This window comes from Elephantulus edwardii, unplaced genomic scaffold (genome assembly GCF_000299155.1).
Source record: "Elephantulus edwardii isolate Elephantulus edwardi_28Jun2011 unplaced genomic scaffold, EleEdw1.0 scaffold00189, whole genome shotgun sequence".
Classification (NCBI taxonomy): Eukaryota; Metazoa; Chordata; class Mammalia; order Macroscelidea; family Macroscelididae; genus Elephantulus; species Elephantulus edwardii.
The window spans coordinates 981,218-999,863 of NW_006399939.1; the positions used below are offsets into that span (position 1 = coordinate 981,218).

Here is an 18,646-nt window from a genome sequence, read left to right on the forward strand (position 1 = left end):
CTTCTCCAAGGACTCATCCCTTCTGGCAACCTGCTTAAAGTATGTGAGACAGAGTTTCAAAATCCTTGTCTCCCAGGAGCAACTTGACTTCATCTTCTCCAGGTAAGAGCTGTTTGTTTTCTTGACAGTCCTTGATATGTTCAATAGTTTTCCTTGCTTAAATAAACTTGTGATGAAATAATTACTATAAAAAGGCAGCACAAGTCCCTGGGGTGTTCCACCCAAACCCTTCCCCCCACCCCCAGGGAATGCCACCTGGCCCCCAGGGTGAGCTGTAAGGTCCAGGTTGCTGGGGAGAGCTGCCTGGTGTGTATGAGGAATTTTATCTAAGCCTTTTTACTCCACTTCCTTCTTCAGTACATCTGTAACTAACACCTCCAAAGCTCTTCTTTTTGTAACTCACAAGTTTGTTCTTGCTAGGTTTGCTCCTTTTCCTATGTTGTTGCTGTTGATTGGTGCCGTCGAGTCATAGACGACTCATAGCGACCCTATGAACGAACAGCCTGAGCACTGTTCATACATAGAGTTTCTGGAGGCAAGCCATTTTGGAAGTGGATGCCACTCCTGCTTCCAGGCTTGTTGTAGTTGGGAATCTCCAGCCAACACAGTCCACCACGGGTACCCATTACCATGATTGGTACATCACTGTCACAGTCTTTAGCATCACAGCAACCACGAGTTACCTCTGTACAGCAATGCACAGACCAGTGCTATACCACCTAGAAGAATGTTTGACAGGAAAACCATTTGAACCTGGCCGAGGGCCACAAATGAAAATCACCCACCTTCGGCTTGGTAGCATAACTTCCTTTCCACTAGGCCAACGTAGCTCTCTCTTTGTTGTTGTCATTGTTATTGTTGTTTGGTGCCGTCAAGTCGTAGACGACTCATAGCAACCCTATGAACGAACAGCCTGAGCACTGTTCATACATAGAGTTTCTGGAGGCAAGCCATTTCGGAAGTGGATGCCGCCCCTGCTTCCAGGCTTGCTGTAGTGGGGAATCTCCAGCCAACTCTGTCCACCATGGGTACCCATTACCATGATTGGCACATCACTGTCACAGTCTTCAGCATCACAGCAACCATGAGTTACCTCTGTACAGCAATACACAGACCAGTGCTATACCACCTAGAAGAATGTTTGACAGGAAAACAATTTGAACCTGACCCGAGGGCCGCAGGCCCAAGGGCCCTTTGGGCTTAAGGCTGCCTCCTGGCTCAAACCCTAGGCCAAGCCTGGCTTGCCTCACTACCAGTTACAGAGCAAACCTGCACACCAAACACATTCCTGGAAAAGCACTCGACTCCAAAAGCTTGCCATGATTCCTGTGCTCACACCACCATGCTCCTCCCTTTCCTATAGGTAACCTGAAACTGAGTCTTGCTCCAGACCTGAACCCTAAGCCCAGTTCCAGAGACCAAAGGGAAATATAACTGCCAGCTAAGGAAGTGAAGGAGGATGGAGCCTCAAGGTTCAGTCAGTCACCCCCACTGGACTCACCTTGGCAAACACTTTACAGTCCATAAAGCAGAAAATGTCAGGAAAATATCTTCTAACTGAACAAAAAGGCATGCAGCTTCAACTCAGGACCACCAGTAAAGTGTTAAAGTGGGCTCCCCTTCACCTCAATGCCCCTGTTCAGCATAAAGAAGCCAGAGAGTCTGCGCCCCATTTCCAAATGAGAAACCCACAAAAGAAAAAGACAATTTGTTAAAAAAAATTTACTATTGAACTATGCTTACCATTACCCTGTCTTTTCTGGTTCCCTCTAGATCTTTCTTATTTCCTTCACCCACTCTCTCCACCCAGCAAATTGTGCAGCTCTGTGAATTCATTCCTGCCCATTCTCACTCTTGTGCTCCCAACTCTTACCCCCTTGGATCCCTATACATGTGTTTTACAATAAAAAAAAATGCAGCTTGAAGTGGAATTCTCTTTTTCTAGATCTTTGCACAATATGGAGTGTATTCTTATGGCTTGGGAGAAAGTCATTATGTTGTTGTTGTTGTTGTTGTGTGCCATTGAGTCAAGTACAACTCATAGTGACCCTATGAACAAAAGATCTGAACCCTGTCATACTTCCTGACATATAAGAGTCCATCATGGCAGTCACCATGTCAGTACACCTGGTCAAGGGTCTTCCTCTCCTTTGCCAACTCTCCACTCTTTCTAGCATCATGTCCTTCTCCAAGGAATATAGCCCCTCCTAGCAATATGCCCAAATTATGTGAGGTGAAGTCTCATCATTCTTGCTTCCAAAGAGCACACCTGCTGCACCCTCTCCAAGACATATCTCTTCATTCTCTTGGCTGTCCATGGGATGTTCAGTGCTTTTCTCCAACACCACAGCTCAAAGACATCAACTATTTTTTTGTCATCCTTATTCATTGTCCAGCTTTCAGATGCATTGCAAGTAATCGGAAAGACTATGGCCTTCCTGATGCACCTTAGTCTCCAAAATGACATCATTACTCCTCAATAATTTGGAGAGGTCCCTAACCGCAGATTTTTCCAGTGCAATATGTCTCCTTATTTCCTGACTGCTGATACTATTAATGTTAATTGTGGATCCAAGCAAGATGAAGCTGTTGACAGTTCCAATCTTCTCTCCATCCATCATGATGCTGCCTATCTGTCTAGCGGTAAGTAAGAATCTTTGTCTTCTTGACAGAGATGCAATCCATACTGAGGCTGCGTTCCTTGATTTTCAGCAACAAGTGCTTCAAGTCCTCCTCATTTTCAGCAAACAAGATTATGTCATTTGTATAACGCAGGTTGTTGATGAGCCTCCCTCCAATCCTGATGCAGGGTAGAGTTTTTGGGATGAAATAGCACCATTGGTAAAGTCCTTTCACTTGTGGGTCAGGGTAAAACTACATTTCCCAAAGGTCTTCGCGGCTTCCCTATGTCCTCCCACCCCTTCCGGTTTTGCATTCGAGTCCCGCCCCTGCTGTGCGCGCCGACCAATAGCGGCCCAGCACTCGCGCTGGGTATAAATAAGACCGGGGCGGGGACTGCGCCGGGTTTCCGTCTTCTGAGCTGGAGAAGCAGATTCTCTTCGTTGACGCGGGTGACTCAGGTAGAGAGATCGCCTGCCCAGGTGTTGAGTATTTGGCAAGGAAGGGTCTTCTAGGAGTGATGAGCAGGCGTTAAGAAAGGCGACCTTAGTCTTCCGCCGCGGCTTCTAACGCGTCCGCTCTTCGGCCTTCTCCAGGAAGTGAATCTGATGCCGGAACTCGAGGAGCCCGTGACTCGGCAGGAGAAGATGGCGACCGTGTGGGATGAGGCTGAGGTGGGCGCTGGGAGCGCTGGGGGCGCGGCGCAGGGTCCAGCGGGCGGACGCACTTCGCGGGGAGGGAGGACGGGGGGTGGGGGGCCGAGTCCCCGCTTGGGGAGTCCTTCATCTTGGCTTTAGAGGTGGGGAAGCGGGCTGCGAGTGGGCTCCCGGCGCGAGATGCGGTTCGGAGTGAACACGATGGTGGTGATGATGATGATAACTTTATTCTGAAACAGCAAGATGGGATCGGGGAGGAGGTGCTCAAGATGTCCACGGAGGAGATCATTCAGCGCACACGGCTGCTGGACAGCGAGATCAAGGTGGGCGCGCGGCCCCTGACCGCCGTGGGGACCTCAGCGCCTCGTCTGCGTCCTTTCTGGGCTCCCTCTCCCCTCGGGTTGACACGCGGGCCCCAGCTTGCCCCCTGCTTCCCAGGAAAGGCGAAAACAAAGCTTGGAACGGGACAGGGTTGGGGGGCGTGGAGGGAGACCCCGGCTGGCGAGGAGCCGGCGCAGAGGGTCTTGAGGCTTCCCCCGCCGTGTGTGGGGTATCAGCATGGTCATTTTATGGATGTGGGGCCTGAGACTCAGGCTTTCCCCTGCTGAAGTGTCCACGTCGGGACAGCAGGTCAGGTTCCCTTCCCTGAACTGGAGGGCCTGGCCTGTTCTCTGTTCTGCAGCCACCTCACCTGGTTTTTCCCAGGTGACCTCTTGGTGTGTCCCTCTGCTGCATGTGGACACAGACTGAGCCTTTGGGGACCCTTAGAGTGGGGTGGAGGGAGGAGGAGAGGAACCCTGGGCGGCCTGGGCCTCGATGGCCACGGGATCTGGGATCTGGGAGGGAGGGGAACGTGTGCCTCAACTCCGCTCCTTTTAGATCATGAAAAGCGAAGTCTTGAGAGTCACCCATGAGCTCCAGGCCATGAAAGACAAGATCAAAGAGAACAGCGAGAAGATCAAAGTGAACAAGACCTTGCCTTACCTCGTCTCCAACGTCATCGAGGTGTGTGTGTATGTGGAGGGGAAGAGGCGCTCAGCAGGCCTTGACTGTCCAGGGTGACGATCTGTAGTGAAGCCGCTAGGGAATGAGGGGCTAGGCTTTTTGAGACCCAGGTGGCACTTGAGAGCTGTGCTCCTGTGAGAGAGAGAGAGAGAGAGAGACACACACACACACACACACACACACACACACACACACACACACACACACACACACACACACACACACACACACACCCCCACCCCGCCAGCCTGTAATTCCCAGGGAGTTATAGGGTCTAGAAAGGCATTGGAAGTGTCTCGTGCTTTTTCTGCTGTTTTCTTTCCTCAGGAGTAGACAATCTCTGTGCAGTGAAAAAGCATGTCAGCAGAGACCTTGTCAGTCCCCTGGCTTATCAGCTACACCTTTGCTGGGCCCAGGGCTAGTTTGAGGGGTGAGGAAAAGTTGACCAGCCGGTGCTGGGGATTGTTCCAGGGCTCAGGAAGCACCAAATGGTGAGGGGTACGGGATGCTGAGCGAGGCCTCTTGATCCAAGCATTTTCCCTTGTCAGCTGTTAGATGTTGATCCCAATGACCAAGAGGAAGATGGTGCCAATATTGACTTGGACTCTCAGAGGAAGGGCAAGTGTGCCGTTATCAAAACCTCCACACGACAGGTAAGGCTGGCTTAATAACAGGAGCCCTGAGGATGGCAAGCGGAGGGTGCTGGGTGGACAGTCTGAGACTGTTGGGCTCTTTTTTCCTTCAGACATACTTCCTGCCTGTGATTGGGTTAGTGGATGCTGAAAAGCTCAAGCCAGGAGACCTGGTGGTGAGTGGTCCTTGAACATCTTTGCCACTTAGATCTTTCCTGCCTGCTGACTGAGTCCTAGTTTCAGTCCATAGGCCACAGTAGGCCCTGGATCTTAGTAGGGCAGCCCTGAGAATCCAGAACCTGTTCTCCCTGTTGCTACTTATATTGCCTAATCCTGTGTTTTCTTTCCCTTTGGCGTTTGAGATACTTTGTCTCCCTGTCAGTTGGTGGGCCTTGAGCTATGACAAATTTGATGGCTTTGCTCTATCCCTAGGGTGTGAACAAAGATTCCTATCTAATCCTGGAGACCCTGCCCACCGAGTATGACTCAAGGGTGAAGGCCATGGAGGTGGATGAGAGACCCACAGAGCAGTACAGTGACATCGGGGGCCTGGACAAGCAGATCCAGGAGGTAAGGGAGACGTGACCGCCAGAAAAATTTTCTCGTGGGTTTTGTTTGATAAACTACAGCACTTAGTGGACTCTGTTTCTTCTGTTCATAGCATCAAATTAGGGAGGAAAGGAGGCATGCCATGTAGCAGGTTAGGAGACTGAGGTCTAGAGAGAATGACTTTCCAAGGGTCACAGAAGGTTAAGGAAGAGCCGGAACAAAAGCTCAGACTCTAGTTTTCAAGCCTGTGTCTTTCCACATATCTAGCAGAACTCGCTCAGTTGATGTACTTGGTCTTCTGTGTCTTGAGATTGGGCAAGAATAAGGCAGGATCTGAGTTGAGTAGGAAGGTTGCCGATTGGGTTGAAGCCATGGTGGGTTGCGTTTAATAGCCCTCAGGGCTTCGCTTTTCTCACCCAGATCATCTTCTTGGCAGTTGGTGGAGGCCATTGTTTTGCCAATGAACCACAAAGAGAAGTTTGAGAACTTGGGGATCCAGCCTCCCAAAGGGGTGCTGATGTACGGACCCCCGGGCACAGGAAAGACCCTACTGGCCCGTGCTTGTGCTGCACAGACCAAGGTGAGTGCTTTAGAAGGAATGAGGAGGGAATGAAACTACCAGGTGGGCTCAGAGGGGTCTCTTGTGAAACTTTTGGGGCTGATGTACCCACCATACCCGTTCTCCACCAGGCCACTTTCTTGAAGCTGGCTGGTCCCCAGCTGGTGCAGATGTTCATTGGAGATGGTGCCAAGCTGGTCCGGGATGCCTTTGCCCTGGCCAAAGAGAAAGCTCCGTCCATCATCTTCATCGACGAGCTGGACGCCATTGGCACCAAGCGGTAAGGAGGTGCTGAGTGCCACCAAGGGGACATGTGTAGCGTGTAGCTGGAGGGCCTGGAGTCCCCATTGGGCTAAATTCAGGCTCGCCCCCCACCCCAGTTACTGCTCTATTACAGCTCTACTTTCTGAATTCTTGACTCCCTTCTTTACACCTAACACCAATCTCCTTACAGCTTTCTTGCCACCATAGTTGTTCAAAACTGAAATCTGGTCACTTCACTCAGGTCTCTTACATTAACCTTAGTGCTACCTCTTGAACAAACCAACCCTAGTTGAAATCATCGCTTGGCTTTCCCATTGCTACTTGGGAGAAATGCTGAACACTATGTTTGCTTTGTTTTTGGCTCTGTGGAAGGAGGATTTCTCTTCCTGCTGTTTGATCCCTGGGATGTGCTTTTCCTCTTCCCTTATTCCCATTGGTTCACTGCTTGCCAGGATCTTCTCAGCCTTCAGCCTTCCATGTTTTTTCAGCCTGAGGAACACTTCTTGGAGCAGCCTATCTGGACTGCCCCATGAGTTTAGGCCATATTGCTTTTTTTTAATGGATTTCCAGTCATTCATTGTTGGACTTTTCTCCCTGTCCACCCCTCCCCTCTAGCTTACTCTTCTCTTTGAAAAGTAAAAGAAAAATTTTTTTTCATTGTTATTTAATTCCTCCCCCCGAGTTTAGGCCATATTGCTTTATTTCGAGAGTTTCAGCCATTGTAGAGGCAAATGGTTCATCTGGTGTCTGCTAGCAGGGGCTGTTTTTTCCCCAGTGTTGTGTCTTAGCATGACATCTGACTCCAGGACTCACCTCAATTGCGTGTTGTCATCCACTGTTACTGACCATACTCTGTTCCAGTCATAAGCTGTAGTGCCACATTGAGCAATATGTTTCTGTGCCCTGGGAAGGTGTGGGGAGAAAGGGGGATGACTGAGCTGTGCCTTACCAGTGTCTCGGTCCACCTGTGTGCAGCTTTGACAGTGAGAAGGCTGGGGACCGGGAGGTGCAGAGGACGATGCTGGAGCTGCTCAACCAGTTGGATGGCTTCCAGCCCAACACCCAAGTGAAAGTGAGTACAATCATCATCACCTCAGGTGAAGATGGTGATCATAGAGATACGAAGCCCTTTATCAGGGGCACCCGACAAGACCAGCCTTTAACATCCGTTGTTCTCTCACCCACACCTTGCGCTGCCTCTGCCTTTTGTGACAGTCACTGTGTCTGTCTCTCTCTTCAATTACAGTTGCTATTTTTCCTCCCCAGGTCATTGCAGCCACTAACAGGGTGGACATCCTGGACCCTGCTCTGCTGCGCTCTGGTCGCCTGGACCGCAAGATCGAATTCCCGATGCCCAACGAGGAAGCCCGGGCCAGAATCATGCAGATCCACTCTCGGAAGATGAACGTCAGGTGAGGCCGACAAGAGTCAGCCAGCGGCACCTGGAGCAGCTTGTAGGCTGATGGTCTCTGCTTCTGCTTTTTTTGTGGAGTTTCCCCAAGCCTTCTGTGATACCTCCATTTCTCTTCAGCTGCCCAAGATAGAATCCCGGGGAGACCTCAACCATTTCATTCTCTTAAGACCAGAGACCTTCAAGCCTTCCCCTCCCATCCCCTCAGCAGTTGCTCTCAGGCCAGGTGTTGCCTGGGGAATCTTTTCGGGGACCACATAAAACTGGGCTAAGTATCTCCATAAGGTGAGCAGGTGTTGTAACCTCTCTAAACCTCAAGGTTTTTTAAATGGAACTTGGGGTTATAGTCAGATGTGGCCCAGCAAGCACGGGCTCAGGACCTGTGTGTACAGAAAGTAGTGATAATGGAGTGCTGACATAGAACTTTGTGGGAGATTATGAGGTGACTATCCCTTGCCTTACCACCCCCTCCACTCCTACTTCTGGCCATGTGAGTTCCTGGAGGAGCTGGTGCAGATTTGTAGATGGCTGCAGCTCCAAAAACGGGAGCAATCAGTTGGCTTAACTCACTTGAACCTGACCCATCTTGCACAGTGGCTCAGGCTTGCCCTTGCAGGCTGCCCTTGCAAGCTGGTGAGGGTAAGGACAGCACCTGCTTCTCCTCCCACAAGTGACTAAGCATATGGCCTTGTCCCCTCCCCAGTCCTGATGTGAACTATGAGGAGCTGGCCCGCTGCACAGACGACTTCAATGGGGCCCAGTGCAAAGCAGTGTGTGTGGAGGCGGTAAGTGGCTCGTGGGCTTAGTGGGGTGGGCTCATCCCGTCCTGCCCCTTTTCCTGGACATGACAGCCTGTTTGGCTGGTGGAGGCTCTTGGGGGAGAAGGCGAGGCCTCCAGGGGCCTCTTCGAGGTGGAGGGAGGCACCTAGACACCTTGTGTCCTGGCTGCAGGGCATGATCGCGCTGCGCAGAGGTGCCACGGAGCTCACCCATGAGGACTACATGGAGGGCATCCTGGAGGTGCAGGCCAAGAAGAAGGCCAACCTGCAGTACTATGCCTAGCAGGACCCGCATCACGCCCCCTCCCTGTTCTTTTCTGTTGAAAATTAGTAATAAAAGATGGTTTCAAGTCCCCACTCACTGTCTTGCTTGCTCTGGGGTTGAGGTAGGACAGTGCAGGCATATGTAGGAAGACCCTAACCAGGTCCCTGGGAGCTGCTGAGGCAGCTGAGGGCCTCAGACCAGTTGTCACAGGAAGTCCCTTTGGGATGGACAGGAGTCCCTGCAGCTGTTGTCAAGGGTCTTAAGTCTACCACCTCTCCCCTTAGAAGTCCCTTTCTCTTTTGCCCCACCTCTCTAAAGCTGTGTTCCTGCAATTTCAGAGTGGAAAGCCTAAAGAAAAACCAGCATCTTTCCGTTTTGCAATTTAGGACCCTGACCCTAGTCTTTATTTCATAAAATTCCTGTTTCCTGAGCTTCCTGTTTCTTAGTGTGTTACCAGCTGTGCCTCTGGCTATAAAAGGAACCCAAACAAGATCTGCTCAGAGAGTCCTTCTAGGCCTCATCTTTTGTCACGCTGCCTTCTCTCGCCCACCTTCCAGTTCTTCCATCTGCTCTTCACTGCCTGCCAGGCCCCTCTTGTCCACCCAGCTTCCCAGCTCTGCTCACCTCATGCTGAGCTGATTTGGGCATCATTTGTTGAGGTTGCTTTGGGCCATGTGTGGTCAGTTTTTTCCACATGCATTTATATAGTGATCAGAGTAACCAACAGGGAAACAGAGTAACCAGGTCCTTGTTGGCACCCTGTCTTGAATTCCTGTTGGTTCTGTGTCATGGAGTTAAAGCAGGTGGGCCAGTGTTCTGCCACCACTGGCAGCCACTGAGTTCTGATGCATGGTGACCCCGGGTGACAGGGTAGGACTGCCCCACAGTGCTCGTGTTTTCAAGATCTTAATTATGTGGTTTGAGTGAAGGTTTAGAAAGCACATTAGTTTTCGACTCAGTCATTCATGCACTTTGGCAGTGCAATCATGCTTTTCTTCACTTTCCAAACAGACTCCCTGTTGAGTTTCTGAGGCTGTAAATCATCCCAGGAAGAGATGCCCACCTTTTCCTTTAGCACTGCTGGTGGATTTGAACTCCTGGAGGCACTTGGCCTTTGGCTGAGCAGCACATCTCACTAACAACTATGTTATTCGAGCTCCCTCCCTGTGACCTGCATTTCTATTAATCTTACCCCTTCCTGCTTCCGAGATTATCCTTGAGCAGATGCTGCTCTTCAGACCTTATATGGTTGGTTATCTTAGGAGTGAGGGCCTCCTTGATGTCGCTGGTTACTTTATAGGTGTGTCTCTTATTTTAAAGTTGAGCCATAGGGGATAGTGCCTAAAGGCTAAAATCTTCAAGGTTCCCCCAGACTACCAGACCAGTAAGGGAAATCCTTTTTCTTTTTTGCCCCACATTTGCCCGCCCTCTGCCCAGGATCTTCTGTGATCCTGAGAAAGGTAAGCAGTGGTAGCAGGCACTGGCTGATTCTGGTTGGAGGACGCAGAAGTAGAGGTTCACAGATTCTGTCTTAGAACTTTGTTTTCTTCCTTTGGGGAGAGACCAGTAGTTCTACCTCGCAGGACTGTTTGCAAGCTTTTAAGACCACAGTGGTTACTCAGCAAAATAGGTTGGAGAGCATTGTGGGCTACGTTAGCCAGCTAACCTTGATGTTCCCCAAGGCCCCAGATGTGGCAACTTGTTCCCTCAGGGTATTTAGTTGTGATTAAGACACTTGAACAGTGTTGCTCCCTTTTGCTCTGCTTTGCACATGGACAGAATAGTCCACTGCCTTCCAGCTGATTCTTTGCCTTTGGTCTCACTGCCACCACCTCTGTGCCCTGGGGCCACAGCTCTCGACCTCTGTGGCAGGCCCCTGGACTCCCCATCAGTGGTCTCTGAAGTGCTGCCTCTGTCCCCTGCCCCGAGCTCAGCCCCTTCATGTACATTCCCTGTTTCCACTAACAGATAGTGTACTTGTTGCCTCAAACATGGTCCAAGAGTGGGTCTGACCATAGTGACCACCCTCACCCTGTCTTAGCTTCCTCATTAGTAAGAAAGATGGCCCAGACCATGTCTGTATGAGATGCTCTAAATGAGATGCAGCTGCTGGGCAGGTGGGGCTGGTGCAGACAGCCCTGCCTGCGTTCCATCAGACCTTGAACATGATCTTCCTGCGGATGCCACAACCAAAAGCAGGTATCTATGCCCCTTGTAAATGTTTTGTTGATGAAAAATTGGATGTGGCAGATTGGCATTTACTGCTTTCACCCTGCAACACTTGAGACACTGCTGTTCTTGGTCAGTGAGCTCTACTTGTCCTGGCTGACCTGGAGAAGAGTGGCCACCACATCACCCTTCTGTGCTGTCCTCATAGCACTGTGGGGAGGCAGCGCCCCCCAGTGCCTGGTGGTGTCTTTACGTCCCATATAGGACAGAAAGTATGGTTTAGAGTAAGGATACCAGACTCTAAATGAAATAGCAGTTTCATCAAGGCCAAACTTTGATAATGTGAATGGGATCTTCCTGATTCCATTCCCAGCAGGAAGGGCATGGGAAAACCCAACAGTAAGTTCTTTAAAGAGAGAACACTGGAGGGTGGTAAGGGGCTAAACTGGTAGTACCAGGCCTAGAGGATGCACTCAGCCATTATTGGACTAAAAAGCTAACAACAAAGTGGGCCAGAAAAAAGAAGTGCTGTGCCCTGTTGCTGTCCACAAGAGCAGGGAGGGCTGCGGAGATCTGGGCCCTGGGTGTCTGAAGCTAATGCCGGGTGTAGAAGGCAGAGTGGCCCGCAGCCCCAGAAGAGGCCTACTGGAACACAAAGTGAATGTGGAACACGTAGCCAGCTTGTGGATATTTATTTGTATCTTGTCGACAACAGTTATTTACAAACAACCTCAGCAGCACTGCTATAAAACCAAACCCTCTCTCTGGCCACTTCTCAGAACAGCTGCCCGGGGGTGAGCAGCAGGATTTGAGTCAGGCCTTGGAGTGGGCCAGCTGAGTACCTGGGTGCCAGCCAAGGGAAATAGCTGGGGATTATGGCTTCTGCATTCTCCCAGAACACATTCCTGAGCGCTGACAAAGGGGCCTGCTGCCTCCACCTTCGCTCCAGCCCAGTGGAAGGCAGAGGGGCCCGAGAGGGGCAGGCAGGCTGGGCACTTGATGCTCCTGGAGAAGCTAGCTGGCAGTGCTGTCCTGAGCTGGGCCGGGAGCTGCGGGTGGGGTTGCTCACTGCCCTGCAGGCTGCTGTTTGGCAGCTGGAGGTGGCAAGAGCTGCTGATGCTGCCAGGGAGCCTGCCGGGGACCCAGAGCTGGCCCGAGGTGGAAGCAGCTCCCAGCTCAGAGTTGGGGGAGGTGGTTGTCACAGGAACACCTGCCTCTTCTCCAGCCATCAGGGAGAGGTCCAGCAACATGGAGACACAACCCCCTCAGTCTCTCAGGGCCTGTGTCCTGGAGCTGAAGGTTTTAAGCTCTCAGGCCACGGATCTGTGGGGTTCCCTGCAGTCCTGGGCCGCTCACACACCTCCCCAGGAGGTCCTTATGGGGACAGGTCTCTGCTGGGGACCAACGCTGCTGCTCTTCAGCACTTGCTCAGGGAGGTGACCACTACTTAGGCAGCAAGGAGGGAAGCCGTGACGAGGCCCTGGGTTGGCCGCAAGGGATCACAGTGTCGGTCTCACACACAGGCCTCTGCAGACCACACATGCACACCACACACACTCCCACCCTCCCTCCTGTCTGGTGGCTCTCACACATCGTCCTCTCTGCCTCTCACACAAGGTCACAGGATGGATCTCAGTCTCTTATTGCTGTGGGGATGGGGACGTCTGGCAGGGTTACTCCACCAGGAGCGAGAACAGCACCATCACCACGATGCCAGTGCACAGCAGAAGCACTTGCTGCAGGGAGCGCCTGTGGGGGAGGGCTGGTCAAGGCAGAGGCCAGGACACCCCTTTTCCACTGAATCCCCAGGGCCCTGCCAGGGATGGGACACTCACCATGGGTCATCTTCCTCAAGGAGGTCGGGCAGCACGTTGACCAGGGCGATGTAGAGGAAGCCGCCGGAGGTGAAGGGCAGGATCCAGGCCACCGTCTCCTCTGCAGTAGGAGGAGGACGCCTGCTGGTTGGGAGCTAGGGACCTGTGTGTGATCCCACCACTCCTGCAGGCAGACTGGGGGAGCAGGGCAGGCATGCTCTGTGGTTGGGGTCCCTCCACTGGCCACCACCGCCACCCACAACGCCCGTACCTACGCCCTTGGGGGACTGCGTACAGATGGCGAAGCAGGCCCCCAGCAGGCCCCCCAGCGCCGTCGAGAGCTGCAGCTTGGCTGCGCTCCATCGGTCAAAGCCGGCCCGGAGCAGGATGGCGAAGTCGCCCACCTGAGGGGAGGGCAGATGTGCACTCGGCCTCAGCACCTCTTGCATGACCTCACCTTGAACTTTTGCCTTCACCAGCCCAGCAGCTGTGATGGTGGCTACAGCTCCACCCTCCCAGTCCTCCCTATGCTTCAGGGGTCCCACCCTCTGCTCCTCTCCCCACTCCTCTGTGCTCCAGACCACCTCCCACCACTTTTTCCCCTATCACCCCCACTCCTCCCTACACTCCAGACACCCACCTCGTGGGGGATCTCGTGCAGGAGGATGGCCATGGTCGTCAGGAGCCCGATCTGCAGGGAGGGGAGCATGAGTTGTTGAGGGTCTGCACACCCACCCCCCAATATCTGCTAAGTGATAACACAGGAGTGAAAGAACCTGCTCTCAGGAGGCTTATGGTCTCGAGGGGAGACAAGCCCTGCGTAAATGTAGAGACTTGTGTCTGTACGCTGTGATGTCAAGGAAAGGGTGGACTGGGTGCCAGTGGCCCTAATGTAGACGAAAGGAGCCTGGGTAGCATTGTGGATAAAGCACTGATCTGCTACGCAAAACCTCAGCAGTGTGAACCCAGCAGTCATTTCACGGGACGCAGCCTGCTCCCAGACTTGGAAACCCTATGGAGCTTTACCCTGTTAGAGTGAAAGAGAGCTAGTAGCATTGTGGGAAGTGTATGAGGACAAAAGGTGCTGGAAAACAGAGTGGCCACATGTAGGAGGGAGGGGGCCTTCGGTATAAGTACCTGCAATGGCGGGAGCAAGAAGTAGGTAGACTGGACACACATCTCGAAGGTAGAATCAACTGGTTTACAAAGGAACCATCCATCCCACGGAGAGTGCATGAGACCCCACTTGCCTCAGCCCCCACTTACCTTCTTGCTTACAAGGAAGCTGGCAGCCACAGCCAGCCCATGAGTGAAGTTGTCTATGGTGTTGGCCAGCAGGTTGAGATAGCCACTAACCTGGGTGATGAGAGAGAGCGAGCTGGGCAGAGCCCAGTCAGAAGCTCTGAGCCAAGGAGGAAGAGCTAAGCTGGGTAGCAGGGCTGGGCCAGGGAGACAGAACTGGGCCAGGAAGGACTACGCTGGACAAGAAGGGTAGAGCAACGTAGGGAGGGCCAAGCGAGGTAGGCAGGGCTGAGCCAGCCACATAGCGTGGGATGGCTTTAGGAGGCGGGGTGACTGGGAACCGCGGTGTGGCTATGGGATGCGTGGTGGCTGTGGGAGGTAGGGTGGCTGTGGGAGGCGGGGTGGCTGTGGAAGGTCACTTACTTTGATGTTCCGGACCATGGTTCGCAGGCTGGACCCTGAAGCTGGCTGGGCCAGACAGTGGCCTCCATTGAGTGCAGGGGCAGCAGCAGCAGCAGTGGGATCTTTGCTGGGGACCTAGGGCCAGGAAGAGGGAAAGGCAGCATTAGCCAGGTGCCCTAAACTCAACATCCCCCCATACTACTCCCACTGTCGATCTGTCAGCAATAGTCACAGCAGAGGCTCTGCCATCATCACTCCCAGACCCCACCAGTGTCCCCAGAAAATGGCCAAGACACTGCTTTCCAGAGTCAGCTTGGAACCCCACCATGGAGAGGCTGCTCAGGGCTGGAGACTCACCTGGCCAGGCCCTTCTTTCTCCTTGCTGTCCAGGAACATCTTCTCCAACACCAGGAAGGTCAGGAAGCCGGCGATGACCCACAGCCCTAGCTGCTGCTGCTGCTGCAGGCGCTGCCCCTCATCGCCTGCAGGGGTGACACTGTCAGGCCATGCCAGGGCTAGGGGAGTGGAGGTCACCTGGGGTGGAACCTAGTCCAGGGCTGTAACAGGGGCCCAGAACTAGGGCTGGCTGGAGGGGATCCAGGGATCCACAGGGATCAGATGCTGGGACCTGGATGGTAACTTGGCCCCTCCCTGGTGAGGTCCTGTCAGATCCATGAGTTGCCCCTCGGTACGGGCACCAGCTCCCCCTCCTGCCCTCCCTCCCCAGGGCTCGGGCCTCACTCACCGGGGCTGGCACTGCACGTGTAGGCCCATGCCTCGGGTAGCAGGTGCAGAAACACGTTGCCCAGGAGCCCCCCCAAGGCAAAGCTGAGCAGCTGCTTCAGGCGCCGGGCACCAGCTGCAAGGTGGAGATTGAAGCCTGGGGCTGACTCACCACTGGAACCTGGCTTCTGCCCACCTAGCTCACTGGGTCTTTTCTATCCCTCCAACCAGCCTGCAAGCCTGGACAGGGCTGCTACTCTCCCTAAGTCCCCCGCTCCACAGGGCAGCAAGGGCCTGGGCTCTGGAGCTTAACAGGCTCAACTTACTAGCTGGGGACTTCGTACAGGGAACTTCTGAGATTCAGTTTCCCCATTTACAAACTGGGAATCCACGTCTCTCTGATAGGGCTCTTGTTGCAATGAAATGCACAATCAGCACACAGCCAAGTGTTCATTACATGGCAACTCTGCTTTCACTAGCCATGCTTTTCTCTCCAAAAAGCAGCAAAAGACTTCTTTGTGCACTCTTGCAAACCCGCAGCATCCAGAGCTGGAAGTGCCCACGTCCACCCCCTTGTTTAGGATCCGAGGGCATAGGCAGTTTGGGGGTAGGGTGGGTCCCAAGGGAAGCTGTTCCTTCCAGGCTGGGTTGTCAGGGGCTGCTCCAAGAATATCTGTGTGGGTAACTCCCTCCCCTGACCTCCAGGGTGCACTGAGAAGGTGAGAGGGGCTGCCCCAGCCCTCAGCCCAGCTCCAGGCACTGCTCAGTAAGAACTCCCTGTCTAGTGGGTTGTTCCTGGGTCAGGGACACACAAGCCCCCTGGATGAGAGTTAGAGATTCCTGGGGGGGGGGGGAGGTCCAGCCCAGACCTACTACATCATGTTTCTTGGGTGGGGAGGGAAAGGCACTTGCATTTTTAATAATTTCCCATATACACTTTTTAATGAAATCTTTTGCTAGGAATCAATAAATCAATTCTGACTCAATGCTCCAGTAGGAAGAGAGGAACTGCCCCTTTGGGTTTCTGAAGCTGTAAATCTTTTGGAAGCAGACTCCACACTTTTCTTCCGGGTAGCTGCTGGGTGGGTTGAAACCATTAACTCAGGTTAACAGCCAACCATGTGCCATCAGGGACTCATTGTTTTAATGCAGCATGATAATGTAATCAAGAGAGTCACAGGGAGGGACAGATAGTTAAGAAATGACTACTAACCAAAAAAGTGAGGGCTCAAGTGCCTCAGGACAAAGACCTGGCAACCACCTTCCAAAAGGTCACAGCCCCTAAAATCTTAAGAATCGGTCCTGTCCTCCTGTGGATGCAGCATCTCTGTGAATCAGAGTCAACTCCACCACAAGGGACCACTGTGAAAATTCGTGATTAGGCAGTACAGGCATGGTGCGGGACGGCCAAGGAAAAGGCGTCTGCCCGTGCCTGACCCCCTTCTCCCAGAGCCCTTCCCAGAGGCAGATGCTGCTAGCCGAGGTGGATTCCTGGGGAGCAATGACCCAGCTTGAGGATGGCGTGCACTGTACATAAGCAGAGACTGCAGGCTGAGCCAGAGCCTCGCTCTCTGCCGCCTCCCCACACAAGGCTGGGGCCCCTTCCCTGAACTGGGCATTCTGCTTAGCTTGTATTAGTTCATCACGTCACCACAACCATTCCTATGGGGTGGCTGTTGTGAGGTGCCATCGAGTTGACTACAACTGACATGAGGTAGATACCATCATCCTCATTTTCAAGGCTGAGGCACAGTGAAGTTTAACTTTAGTACCTTGCTCTGTTGCCACCCAGCTGGTAGGTAGGTGGCATATTTCTAGTCTCTATCTATACTGCTTTTTGGTGAATGCTGACTGAAAGGATCAATGAATGAATGAACAAATCAATAGGGTGCACCCTAGTTTCACAGGTCCAAGGGTCGAAACATTTGAGCCTATTCCCTGATCTCCATCTCAGATACATTGTAACGCAGGACGGGGGACCCCAGGGCTCCCAGGACTGCAGCACCACAGCTGGTAGCCCTGGGCATCAGAGGCAGGTCACCCACCTTCTGAGCGAAGTGTGGTCCCCATCTCCAGCGGGATGACAAGCAAGGGCAGGACCCCGCTGAGCCCCACCATCAGCGAGCCCAGCAGGGAGCAGATCCAGGTGTCCAGCCTCTCTCCACTCAGCAGGGCCCCCCAGGACTCGCTCTCCTTGTTGTCCAGGCGACATGCTGCTGCAGCACCCCCACTCCAGAGGGCTGGCTGGGAACCCCCAGCCTCTCCCAGGAGCTCCAGGGTAAGAGCAGTAAGGAAGAGGAGCCTTCGGCCCGCCATGTGACAAACAGGGCAGGGACATCCAGGCATGCCACGTGCTGAAAAACCCAAAGGACACTTAGGGCACACACCTGCTGAGGGGACGTGGCATCTCAGTCTCCCCTGCCAAGCGGCCACGCATCACCATCCTGCTCGCCCTGGTCAGGGCAGCCGAGGCTCCCAATGGTAGGTGCACAGATCTAAGGTGTGCAGCTCCTCCACACCCCATCCTCAAGGACGGCACAATTTTTCCTTTGGAGGCTGCTTCAGACGGTGTGTCAGCACATCCTCCTGAGACTAAACTTTCCTTAATGACAGGGTGAGACACTGCTGGCGGGGTTCTCAGCCACTGCCTGGCCCAGCCCAGTCGGGTGTTTCTGGCTGCCAGGGGTGTCCCTATTGCCAAGATGTGCCCTGGGGAGACATTCTGGGGACAGGGGCGGCACCTGAACAGTTTAAAGGGGTTGTATTGAGAGGTGCAAGTGGGGAAAGCTAGGGCAGGGCCACCCCATCCATGTTCCTGGGGCAGGGAGAAAGCCAGGAGGCAGGGCGGACCAAAAGTATCCGTTAGCAGGGATGCCACACAGATGCTAGGGCACCTTGGTGCTCAACAGTTTAACCGACTTTAGGCGAGTCCAGGCCGCTCCCTCTCTGGTCACGGAGAAGATGATCGGGACATGCCTCCCTGTGTGTAAGCGTGGCAATGCAGGTGATCGCAGTGGGCACGGAGGAGGCGCAGAGAGGCCTCCCCTGATGCTGGGTTGTGGGGAGGCCGGTGGCACCCTCTGCAGGAATGTGCCCCAAGCACATCACAGGACGTGGACGTGAGTCAACCAAGCGAGAAGTTTGTCTGGAAACTCAGACACGAGGTTTAAAGGTGGTTCTGCTCTGCGCTCTGCCTCCTGCTGCCTGTGACCTTGAGCTGGCGATGTCCCTGCCTCAGTTTCCTCATTTACGGATGGAGGTGGGAGGGAGAGATAGCAGCAGCCTCGGGCCGATTTTACAAAAGGAAAAGATGCCCAAGTTTGGGATCTCCAGGCCTTGCTGGAGACCCTGATGAGACCAGCGGGGGTCCAAAGGCAAAAGCCGGGGCCAGGCCAGGCTTGGGAGCCAGGAGGGTCCCGCACAAGTGTGGGGCGCGGGGGTCTGGGAGGGATGATGAAGGTGCCGAGAGAGGCGAGGGCAAGGAGGGAGGCAGGGAGAGCGGAGCGGAGGCGGCGCTCGAGGGGGCGATGGGGGCGGAGGGGCGGCCGCAGAGAAGC

The 18,646-nt window shown here is 53.5% G+C and overlaps 2 protein-coding genes across 2 annotated transcripts; one reads left to right on the forward strand and one right to left on the reverse strand.

Moving 5' to 3' along the window:
* Positions 1-3,170: 3,170 nt before the first annotated feature.
* PSMC3 (proteasome (prosome, macropain) 26S subunit, ATPase, 3) lies at positions 3,171-8,829 on the forward strand. The gene is made up of 12 exons (XM_006896683.1): positions 3,171-3,293; positions 3,515-3,598; positions 4,155-4,280; positions 4,829-4,933; positions 5,026-5,088; positions 5,345-5,482; positions 5,898-6,041; positions 6,152-6,300; positions 7,260-7,356; positions 7,551-7,696; positions 8,399-8,480; positions 8,647-8,829. The coding sequence occupies exons 1-12, from the start codon at positions 3,228-3,230 to the stop codon at positions 8,755-8,757; spliced, it is 1,311 nt and encodes a 436-aa protein (XP_006896745.1). The 5' UTR covers positions 3,171-3,227; the 3' UTR covers positions 8,758-8,829.
* Positions 8,830-12,581: 3,752 nt separating this feature from the next.
* SLC39A13 (solute carrier family 39 (zinc transporter), member 13) lies at positions 12,582-17,457 on the reverse strand. The gene is made up of 9 exons (XM_006896684.1): positions 17,135-17,457; positions 15,112-15,225; positions 14,724-14,848; positions 14,388-14,501; positions 13,989-14,078; positions 13,363-13,413; positions 12,994-13,126; positions 12,744-12,843; positions 12,582-12,657 (listed from the first exon to the last, which is right to left on the reverse strand). The coding sequence occupies exons 1-9, from the start codon at positions 17,433-17,435 to the stop codon at positions 12,582-12,584; spliced, it is 1,104 nt and encodes a 367-aa protein (XP_006896746.1). The 5' UTR covers positions 17,436-17,457.
* Positions 17,458-18,646: the final 1,189 nt, after the last annotated feature.

Bases quoted from the DNA above. Each gene is read 5' to 3' on its own strand.
- PSMC3 (XM_006896683.1), top strand. From the start codon at position 3,228: ATGCCGGAACTCGAGGAGCCCGTGACTCGGCAGGAGAAGATGGCGACC. The intron at 3,599-4,154 runs GTGGGCGCGCGG...CGCTCCTTTTAG, and splicing joins TGCTGGACAGCGAGATCAAG to ATCATGAAAAGCGAAGTCTT. The intron at 4,281-4,828 runs GTGTGTGTGTAT...TTCCCTTGTCAG, and splicing joins TCGTCTCCAACGTCATCGAG to CTGTTAGATGTTGATCCCAA.
- SLC39A13 (XM_006896684.1), bottom strand. From the start codon at position 17,435: ATGCCTGGATGTCCCTGCCCTGTTTGTCACATGGCGGGCCGAAGGCTC. The intron at 14,849-15,111 runs GTGAGTGAGGCC...TCACCCCTGCAG, and splicing joins CACGTGCAGTGCCAGCCCCG to GCGATGAGGGGCAGCGCCTG. The intron at 12,658-12,743 runs GTGAGTGTCCCA...CCTCCCCCACAG, and splicing joins CTTGAGGAAGATGACCCATG to GCGCTCCCTGCAGCAAGTGC.